The sequence below is a fragment of the Phalaenopsis equestris genome, unplaced genomic scaffold (genome assembly GCF_001263595.1).
Source record: "Phalaenopsis equestris unplaced genomic scaffold, ASM126359v1 Scaffold000008, whole genome shotgun sequence".
Lineage (NCBI taxonomy): Eukaryota > Viridiplantae > Streptophyta > Magnoliopsida > Asparagales > Orchidaceae > Phalaenopsis > Phalaenopsis equestris.
In genome coordinates this window covers 386685-398373 of record NW_018164450.1, presented here as the reverse complement: position 1 = coordinate 398373, position 11689 = coordinate 386685, and the positions used below count along the sequence as shown (strand labels likewise).

Here is an 11689-nt window from a genome sequence, read left to right as displayed (position 1 = left end):
TATATATATATATATATGGATAGTCTGTATGTATGTATGCGTATATACCTTTGTTTTTTTTCTTTCATCGGTAAAATAACAACTGAAGAAACTTTTTTTAATATTAGTATTGTGCTGACGGCACATTAAGTTTGTGTTTTTTTTTTCTTTTGGTTAAGCACAGGTACTGTACCTTGTAAAGAAGTTTGCTGACCGATCTTTCACTGAACAAAACAGTGAAACACAGAAGGAATTGCAATATATCCTTGTCAGTAGCAATGAATTACCTAAAGCTCCATGGGAAGAAGGAGTCTGTAAAGTCTGTGGTATTGACAAAGATGATGACAGTGTACTCTTGTGTGATGCTTGTGACTCTGAGTACCACACATATTGTTTAAACCCTCCACTTGCTCGGATTCCAGAAGGAAATTGGTATTGTCCATCCTGCATTTCAGTTCAAAATAAAATAAAAGATATAAATGCAAATGCTCAGGTTCCCCATTGTCAGCCAAGAAGACTTCTGGGGGAGGACACACAGGCATTTCATGAAGCTTTATATCAACTCGGGAAATCATTGGAGGAGAAAGAATACTGGGAACTAAGCTTATACAAGGTTTGATTTTGGCATTTAGTGCCTTTCTTCTCTTCAAAGTTTTATCATTCCCTATGATAGGTTCTGTGCAAAAATTCTGTCTGTGTATTAATTTTCTGATGTCGCCTTATATATATATATATATATATATATATATTGAGGATACTATGCTTGTCTCTTTGCCAGAAATGGAATTCAGCTGCTAGGAATCTGAAGGAATTTATCTCAGTTTAGTTTTTTCTTATCACTTTCATGTTTATATGTGATGTTATAATCTTGGATAGTTTAGGATGTAGACTGTTAATTGCATGAGGTACTCTTTTTATATGTTTGGCTGACTGAAGCTGTCATCTATGTTTCGCACTTGAATAAGCAACTATCGTCATCTTGGGATGAACATTTCTAATCGTAATAGTGCATCTTTTGCATCTCTTAAAATTATTTTGTTGGAGTTTGTTCTTTGTTTTGTATATTTGATTTTGCTATTATGTTCGGGAATTCACTTTATATGACCACTGGGTTGCTTTAAATCAAGAATTTGCATTGTTTAAGATGATTTACTTATTGTATCTTTACATGATTATGGTTAGCTGTTGGAATTTGGAGATACACTAATTATGGAAAACGAAGCTCAGAAAATACTTGTTAGTGTTAAGGAAAAAAGTGAAAGAAGGCATGAAGGACACAAGAAGATCATAGAAGCTAGAGATGTATGTAATTTGATAACTTATCCTTCTACGTCCAAGGTCTCATGAAGTACACTTTATAATCTATGGGTGGGTTTTCTCTAGCGTAGGATATTTTCCACTAGTAGGTAAAAAACTACTGTTGGAATGAAGTAAACAATTTAAGATCAAAATCCATAGACCTTCATGCTTGAGCTATCATCATTCTAGTAGTGCATTTATGTTGTTATAGGCGCATGATAATTGAATAGAATGTTTCTCTCTGATGCATTTGTACCTGTTCTGTACATTCTGAAATAAATTTAATGTTTTCAACTGCATGATATTGATACTTTGTTCTTTTATGATTGCAGAGAGTATTTTTACTTAAGTTCTTATGTGATGAAGTTCTCAACTCTCTGCTAATTCGTGAGCACCTTGAGCAATGCACTGATCGGTCAAATGATCTCCATCAGAAATTGCGTTCCCTCACAGTTGAGTGGAGAAATTTAAAATTCAAGGAGGAAATGTTGGCAATGAGAACTGTGAAAGAATACACAAGCAAATCTATTGGGGTTGAAGGTACAGTGAAGGAAGATGCAATATCTCCCATGCTTGTAACTCACGGTAGACTGATGGAACAGCAGCAAAATTTTTGTAACAAAATGCACTATTCATCTATTCCTGCTGTGAAAGTTATGCCTATCCAGTTAGAGAGTTCCCTTGAGGAATGTGGTCAAACTGATGAACATGTGCGAATTAACCAGCTTGTAAAGAGTGCCAATGTTAAACATTCCAATGGTAATATATCTCAGAGCTGTTCTCCAAGCAGCACAAGTATTATTGATGGTGGAACAACAGCTGATGTTGAGCTTCCATCAAGCAAGGGGGCAGTAAATGTTCCTACCAAGAAAGATAATGAAGCACCAGAAAAAAGCATAAAAAACGTTGAACATAGAGAACATATAATTGCCGTTAATGACAGTTTGGATAAGGGAAGCGTCTTAAATGCTGAGAAGAATGGTAACTTGTTGTCAAATGCTGATGCTGCAGTTCTTGGGAATTGTTTGTTACCTGATAATGGGGGCACAATTTGCGGTGATACTGTTACAATGACCAACAGTTATGGGGTAAAAATACCATCGCAGAACTCGTTCACATTTCAGCAAAGTGCTACTTTGCAAGGAAATGTCTTGAATATTAATTTCAGTACAGTTAATTGTGATAACTGTGACTCTGAGATGAATTCATTGGAAAAAGAAATATCAAAACTGCAGGAGTCAATTGTTAGTATGGAATCGCAACTTATGATGGCATCTTTGAGGAGGGAGTTCTTGGGGAGGGATTCACTTGAGCAGTTGTATTGGATCAATGGCAGGCCTGGCAAAAGGTCATGGTTGGTGGTAGATGGAAGTATGCTGATGGCACAAGAGAGGAAACAGGTCAAAGAGTTGGATCCTGAGTCTAAGTTTTTGCAGGATTTTGGTTCGAGTGATCCAAGTTTGAGAAGAAAGGCATCAGGCTTGATTCATTGTTACAACACATCTGACTATGATATGCATGCAGGTACAAATGGTTCATCTCCAATTGTTCTATTTGAATCGGATTCAGAACTAGAAAAACTTGTTGGCTGGTTAAGAGATAGTGAACCTAGAGAAAGAGAATTAAAGGAATGCATCTTACTGTGGCAAAGGCTTAGATTTTATCCGGAAAATTGTTGTGTTTCCCGTGGATCTCAGCAGCCATCTAATAAAACTTCTGTTTGTGAGGAGTTTGTAGCCATCTCATTAAATACAAAGGCTACAAACATTCTAGAAAAGAAATATGGTCCATTTTCTGAGGTTGAAGCCAATGGAAATCCTAAAAGACGGGGGAAGAAGGCTAAAGTTGGTCATGATGATAGAATGTACAGATGTGAGTGCCTGGAGCCTGTATGGCCTTCTCGCCACCACTGTATCTATTGCCATCAAACTTTTTCCACGTTACAAGAACTTGAAGGACATAATGATGGAAGGTGTACTTCAAGTAATCCTGCATCCGATGATGGCAAGGAATATGAAGATTCAGTAAAAACTAAAGGAGTAAGATGGGAAGCCACCAGGGAGAAGGAACATTATGATGGTTTGGACAACACTGAGCTTATGAAAAATGGAAAATTGGGCATTAACTTGAGGTCACTTAATTTTCAAAGGAAAAAATGTCCATATGACCTTAATGAGGTTAGTAAAAGGTTCATCACAAATGATTCAAACAAAGAGTTGGTTAAAGAAATAGGTCTTATTGGTTCAAAAGGGGTCCCCTCCCTCATTCCAGGTTGCTCCATGCTGTTCCCTGATTCAGCTCTTATCTTAGATAATAATAGTCGTGACAATGATTCTGTGAAAGAGGGAATCTCAAATCACACAGAAACTCTTAGCAAAGACATAACCCGAAGTGATGAAAAAGAGGCGAGAAACATCCCTAGACTACCATGTAATGGTACTGCTGATGATCAGGGTGTGTGTCTTTTGAGGAATGAGGTTCTTTTGTCTGGTTGTGCAGAGGTTCAAAGTACTTCATGCCCTGCATTTGGTAAACCAGAGCATTCAAAAGGTTATCGAAGTTGCACAATTCCTGAGCCATCTTTGAGACCACTGTTTGGAAAGATATCTCAAGTTGCAAAACGTCTGAAAATGAATCTACTTGATATGGATGCAGCTTTGCCCGGAGAAGCAATTAAAACTTCCAAAGCTTGCCTGTTTAGGAGATGTGCATGGCGGATGTTTGTTAAGTCAGCAGAATCAATATTCGAGGTAAGGTTCATCTTTAAATATAGCTATTGTTTTTTATGTTTATCTTGCTGCTTCCTATTTCTGCAGTATCTTTATGAACTTGTTAATTCAAACATTTGAATCTCATGGTTTTTCCGGACATGCAGGCATTTTGCTAAAAATCCAGATGGATGTGGATGTGTCACATCAAAAATAGTTACAATAGTTACGAAACTCTATTCCTTAAACTAATAATTTCTAGAACATATTCCTGGTTTTGTTGAAATATTAACTTCAGATCTCGTTTATCACACTATTTCAACGAAAATTTATTAAGCTGGCAGATATTATGAGCAGTGTTGTTCTTATATTTATAATTTGTTGATATAGGACGTGCAACACTAATTATTGTTAAGAGAACTTCTAGAATGTTTATGGCGACAGACTTCTTTACTCGATGCACGAGTACAAGAAGTGGGAGAAGCATGCTATATATTTAATGGCAATAGACTTGGTTCGCAAGAATATCTGTCTGTATGTATTTCCAGCTTTGATTGTGTCGAAAAAGGATGGATTTTTATTCTAATATGATAGACTTTGGAAAGACGTATGTGTTTTGGAGTTTTCTGAATGAGACGTGAGCATAGATTTTGCAGTGAGACTGCCTCAGACATGACAAGGTGATGATTTTCATATGATGATGATAGATCAATTCCAGAATCTTCCAACGAAGAAGGAAAAACTCCTCCTACTTATGAGGAATGATGCGGTCATAATCTTGTGACTTGTTGGATTCGCAGTTGCAGAAATTCTGCAATCTTGTTGTCGAAGCCTATTTTATTTTTATTTTCTTTCTTTTATTTTCAGAAAGTTTCCTTTGCTTCTATTTTTATCCTCTCCTATTTCTCTAGTTTTTAATTAGGTATTTGCTATGAGGGGATTTGTATATATGTTGTAGTACGTTGTTAGGGATTTTAGTTTTTCTGATTTGATGAATTGAGAAGTGTTCTATAAGTTTTGCTCTTTGGAATGTTTTATTATTTTCTTTTGCCAGCGATGTGTCTGTATCTTGGTTAGGAATAAGTGGAACACGCACGTCGTTCGTATATCACCGTCCGACCTACTATTTTCAGCCAGGAAGCCATCCAGCTCGCTGTTACCTGCTGTTTGCAGGAAATCACTATCCTCCTGCCTCCGTCTCCTGGGGCAGTTGCCGATCGATGCCAAATTGCTGTCCAAAAGCCACCTTAACCTCATAATCCATTCCAAACTCCATTGAACTTGCATATTACTTTTCCCTTACCATACCACAATCACCTCCCCTTTAAACCTGCTTCCTGAATACCATCTAGGAGCCCTAGAGCGGTATCAGTGCATATCGAACAGAAATTTTGCAATTAAAAATTCTAAACTTCCACCAAACTGTTGGGTCAATTATGGAGTAGCATCAAAATAATTTATATCTTTTGTTGCTCAGAGTACTATAATATTTTTGGATTTGTGTATCAATTTGTTGGAGAATATTTCTAAGTATTGTGAACGTTACATTTCTTACTATTGTGAAGTATTTGGAATTAAGAAAATTCCACATCTTCCTAGCTGGATCTTTAAATGTGATAGTGAAGGCAATAGATATCTCAAAATTATTATGTAATCAGGTAATGTCAATGTAATCAGATGCCTGTCATTTTGGAAAATTTAATGTCGTTAGTGCTCTTTGGCAATTGCATCAAGGTAAGAGTATCTTGTGAGAACCAACGAGAAAATGAAATGCCATCTACTATAGGAAAGATATTTGTTGCTATTAAATTTGATGGTGGAGGATTTCATCTTAGTGAGAGAAGAGACAATAGTCATGACATCTTGAGGAGATTTTTGCAGAGAATCAAAGAGAAATTGAAATCATTTAGATGGCACGTTCATTTCTAATAACTCATGTTGCAAACAAGCTACAATTTTGGGTGTAGTCTTTGATACTATTCGGCATATCTAGAATAACGCTTAATGAGTTTCATTTGCCTTAGTAGTTATTATTAAGAACTCATAAGATTGAAACGGGAAGATGCCTAATATATCTTACTTTCATGTATTTGGGCGTAAGTATTTTGTTTTGAAAAATGGGAAAGAAGGTTTAACCTAAATTTGATACCCGATCAGATGAAGGTGTTTTTCTAGGATATCCTATCATGGTAAGGCATATAGAGTATTTAACAAGAGATCATTGATTATAGAAGAATTCGTCCATGTGACATTTGACGAGCCAATGCAAAGTTTACCTAAGATGAGAGATTTAAATGATAAGGAGATTGATAGATTGGAAAATTTGAATTTGGATCAGCCCAATGTTGGGGAAAATGCTTCCAGCCATCCTAAGGAGTTGATTTTAGGAGATCCTTCTCGAGGTGGTAGGCTTTGGAATATTATAAGGCACTTTTTGTTATGTTTTATTTATTTATTTATTTATTTTGCTTACACAAACCACTACTTATTTGGGAGCTATTTTTACAAGTTTTTTCTATGGTAATTAGACGGATATAAGACTACTTTCAAGCATCATAAAATTTTTCTTTTGAAGCGGTTAAAGGTTACTATTTAAAATCACGCTCTTTTTAAACATTCACATGATATTGGTTTGGATGTGCCAACAAAAATGAGAAAAAATACGATGGATGGTGCTTGATGCATGCTTGTCAAACCAAAACTGGGTGCAAATATTCTCATTTTGCTCATCATGACTACGTTTCTGTATTATCCTCCTTAAAAATAAAATTTCTATCAAGTATCAACCTATAAGGGATTGTCACTTTTAGCTGAATATTGCTGCATTTATTCACCTTAACATGTTTTGCTAATGAATTGATCCACTTAAAATTATTATATTTGTTGATGACAATATCATGAAATTTAATTATTTCTATTTTATTTTGTAGTTGGTTCAAGCGACTATCCTGTTTGAAGACATGATCAAGGCTGACTACTTAAAAAATGGATGGTGGTACTGGTCTTCCCTCACTGCAGCAGCAAGGACAGCCACAATGTCATCTCTTGCTTTTCGTTTATATGCTTTGGACGACTCTATTATCTATATCAAGGATCTCACAGAAAGTTTGGATTCAGATGGCCAACGGCTAATAAGCAGGATTGGAAGGAAGAGGAAAGATTTGGAAGTAGGATCCTAGTCTTGCCAGTTAATACACTGGGAACAGTTTGAATTTTATTGAGACTTGTGCGGTGGCAGCTTCTTAAAATCTTGGAAGGGTTTCTACCCTGCTTCAGTAACATCGGCAAACTTATGAATACAGAAGAGGACACTAGAACAAATCGGCTGCTACAGCCTTCATGTACATAATGTGACTGACCACTGACGAGACAGGGTGGCTGGCTCTGGGCCGGTAGACTTGTTGGGTTATACTTGTATTTTTGGCTAGAATGAGTTACTGGATTGGCTGTTTGGCATTTTTCTTAGGGCATTTGAAGATTTCATATGACTGAAGGGAAAAATTTTAATTGGTGGATGCGAGTCACCCTTGGTTCAAAAGATTTATACAACATACAGAATTAAAATCCATGTAAAAGAAGCTTAAGTTTGAGCTAATTTAATCAAATGAAGGGTTCTTTCAATTTTGATTTCTACATCCTTTCTTCACTGTTATTTTCTTCCCTATTTTACTGAGTTCCTCTATTTTTTTTTTCACTTCATGAACGTCTACTCCAAAATAATACGATATTTTGTGCTTCTGCTGTCCATCTGCTTTCCATTATTGCAGTTTATTTTCTTTCAATATCCATGGAGCTGTGGCAGCGAGTATGGCGAGGACTTCTTAAAAGACTTGTTTCTGTTTTTTCCCAGGACAAATGGTAATGAAGCTTGTGTGCAGTTGGCAAACTTCTCTAATTGAGGACTTCTTTCTGAAGGTAGCAGCCCTCATGCTAGTATTTTGATCCTTCAAAAATTATTCAGAGCTCTTAATTTTATTTTTTTCATAATTCTCTTCACATTTTTTTATGAGCAGATAATTGTTTTGCAGCCATTTTTTGAAGTGTTGCTTCAACATAATGAAAGCAACATAATATTATGCTATACTTTTGTATTTTTTGGTGAGCGTGTATGTCCTGCGCATGCATATTCTTTTAAAAACCTGCTCTGTATTTTTTTTGCAGAGCTGCTCGGTTAGAGCAGGGCTTATCAGATGGTTGGTCGGTCAATGAAAATATATCCTTGATCTGTTATTGGCCTGTTGCAGTCCCTGGGTTTCCTAAGAGTGTAGTTCTCATTTTGATTATTGAATAGCGTGAAGACATTTGATTGTAACTTTTTTGTGGACTGTCCATAGATTCATTGCTTGTATTTCCCACCTCTTTGCTGTCATTATTTGTATCATTAGGATCAATTATTTTGGTCGTAAACGATCATTCATCTCTTAGTTATTGCGATGAATATTCAAAAATCTTTTAACTATTTTTTTTTCTTTTTTAATGGTGCTTATCCTGTTAGTATTTGCATTTTTTGGATGTTATAGAAAGTCAATGAAATTAGTTCAACTTGTTGACTTGTACAAATACATAAATATAGATGCTCTTAAGCCCAATTCTTTATTTTTTTTTTTTAATTTGCTTCTGACAAGCGATCATAAGCAAAGCTGTGGTTTGCCTGGGTTTCAGTAATTTAAATGGCTCTTTCTGAAAGCTTATTTTTCAGATGATGATCCTAAAACTGGAAGTTGACGTTTATGAAATTTTGACTAGAGGTCAGTACTTCGAAAATTTCTTCTCAGCTCTATTTTATAGGATGAATTCAATCCTACATTTATTGATGACAGGTTGATGCACAATATCCGGAGAGAAGTAGTACAAAACAGCTTAAATCTATAATAATTATTTTTTTGATGGTACTTATCCTGTTACTATTTGCATTTTTTGATGCTATAGAAAGTAGATGAAATTAGTTCAACTCATGCACTTGTACTAATGCATAAATATGGATGCACTTACATTGTTTAAGCCCTTTTCTTTATTTCTTTTATTAGTATTTGACGAGCAATCACAAGCAGAACTGTAGAATGCTTGGGTTTCAGTAATTTAAATGGCTCTTTTTGAAAGCTTATTTATTAGATGATGAGCCAAAAACTGGAAATTGAAGTTTATGAAATTTTGTCTCGATGTCAGCTCGGAGCTCTATTTTATAGGATGAATTCAACAATGCATGTTATTGAAGGCGGTTTGATGCACAATATGCAGAGATCAGTACGGCAAAACATCTTAAATTTATGGAATTTAAGCTTTTGACTAATTTTATGGAGCAAAATAAAAAATCCGTGGAGTGCAACATGGCCAAAAATCTGGTCCTGATTGTAGTTTGAAAGATGCATAATAGCTATATGACAAGTAGTTGATAAAAGCTGTCCAGATAAGATTTGACTGCGGTAATCATTCATGATTTAGGCAATGAAGTCACAGGATTTCTAGCATTGAAGGCTATGGATTATTGTCCTTTTCAAGTCTATTAATAATTTGTTATTTTCCTGTTTGGTTCTATTTTAATTTTTTGAAAATTAGTACAAGAATTGTGGATTTAACATGTTCCCTCATCCTGGCATTTTTTTTATTTTAATGTCCCATGGCACTTGTAGATTGTATTAGCTGTTTTTTTTTATAAATAAAACAGTAATACCAAAATGATCTAAAAGAGTCATATCCAAGTACAAGACGTGTAAACAAGCATAACATTCTGCTAGAATTATTTTATTTGCAACCCCCTATACTGATTGGACATTTTATCCATATATTCACTAGGCATTCGTAAAGCTTTAAATTTATATTTCATTCTAGCACATATTAATTTTATTTTAACTGCAGCAGCAACAACAATAACAACAAAGCCTTAATCCCACTACATCCTATTTTAACTGCAACACTTGGACAAATAATTGAGTATTCAATAAACTAAATGGGTTGGAGAAAAGGTTAAGGAGATTGATAATTTAGGGTTTAAACTTTGATATTCTGGTAAGAGTCGCACTAGAAATTGTGTATGTGTAATTATAGATAAGAGTTTAAAAGATAATGTTGTAAAAATTAATGGAGTTGGAGATAGAATTAAAATCCTTAAGATTATTATTGATATTAAGATTTTTAATATTATAAGTGCTTATGCTTCTCAAGTAGGTTTAGATATAGGACCTATAGATGAATTCTGGAATGACTTGAAAGTCTTAATAGAAATGATACATCTTCAAGAAAAAAATTTTATTGAAGGAATTTTAAATAGACATGTCGGTAGAGTGGTAGAAGATTTCCGAAATATTCATGGTGGTTACGGTTTTGGAGTATATGAAGAAGGTAGAGTCACTTTAGATTTTGCTTTTGCGTATGATTTTATTATTACTAATACTTTATTCAAGAAAATAGATAAATATCTTATTACTTATAAGAATGGATTTAATAAAACACAAATTGATTATTTTCTTATGAGAAGAGATTGTTAAGATTGTAAAGATTGTAAGGTCATTCCAAGTGAGGATTTAAGTGTCCAACATCGATTATTAGTTCTAGATTTTAAGATGAAAAGTTGTAAAATAAACAATATTATAATTCATCATCGTAGAATTAGAAAGGGAACCTAGGGTACCCAGAAGACACAAATAAAATTATTTCTATGAGTAAAATTTAAAATTTCAAAATTTGGGATGTTCATGAAGAATTAAATGCTATGTGGGATAAAGTTACAAACACTATTAAACAAGTAGCAAAAGATGTACTTGGAGAATCAAAAGGAAAAATTTCTATAAATAAAATAGTTGGTGGTGAAATAATAATATGCAAAAAAGATAAAATATAAGAAGTTATGTTATAAAAATTGGTTTAAATGTAAAAACTTAGAGAACTTGGAAAAATATCAAATGGCCCGGAGCGAGTCTAAAAGGACGATCTGTGATGCTAAAAATTTTGCTTTTAGTGATCTTTATAATAGATTAGATACTAAAGAGGGTGGAAAATATATGTATAAACTAGCCAAACAAAGAGAAGAAAAGTAAAGATTAACTCAATTAAAATGTATTAAAGTTGAAAATCAAAAAGTGTTTTTCTTGAAAAAAGATATTCAACATAGGTGTGAGTTATTTTGATAAGTTTTTTAATGAAGATAAGTTTTTTAATGAAGTTTTTTTTTAATGAAGTTTCTAAAAATACGATCAACTTTAGTGATCTTAATATCATTAATAATAATAAAACGTTTCATTTTTACCATCGCATTAGTAAGAAAGAAGTTGAGGAGACTAACAAAAATCAAAGGTGGAAAGTATGTAGAACCTGATGATATCCCAATTGAAGTGTGGAAATATTTAGATGATTTGGGAGCTTCTTGGCTTACTAAACTCTTTAATATTATTTTAAAAACTAATAAGATGCATGAGAAGTGAAGGAAGAGTATTTTGGTCCCCATTTTTAAGAATAAAGGGGATGCACAAGAGTGTGCAAATTATAGAGGAATTTAATTGATGTGTTATACTTTAAAATTATGGGACAGGATAATTGATCATAGGTTAAGACGTATTATAAAGATTTCTCATAATCAATTAGGATTTATGCTGGACAGGTCTACTATGGAAGCTATACATTTATTGAGAGGATTGATGGAGTGATGGAGAAAGATTGATGGAGAAATTCAGAGATAATAAAGAGGATCTACATTTGATTTTTATTGA

The 11689-nt window shown here is 34.1% G+C and overlaps 1 protein-coding gene across 1 annotated transcript in view; it reads left to right on the top strand.

Annotated features, from left to right (window-relative positions):
* The window catches only part of LOC110018301 (methyl-CpG-binding domain-containing protein 9), a 47492-nt gene extending 39136 nt beyond the window's left edge, over positions 1–8356 (top strand). Inside the window, exons 7-11 of the mRNA XM_020715570.1 lie at positions 164–592; positions 1611–4028; positions 6917–7555; positions 7754–7901; positions 8148–8356. Coding sequence (XP_020571229.1) covers positions 164–592; positions 1611–4028; positions 6917–7165 — 3096 coding nt within the window. The 3' untranslated portion in view covers positions 7166–7555; positions 7754–7901; positions 8148–8356. The remainder of the gene's footprint in view (positions 1–163; positions 593–1610; positions 4029–6916; positions 7556–7753; positions 7902–8147) is intronic.
* Positions 8357–11689: the final 3333 nt, after the last annotated feature.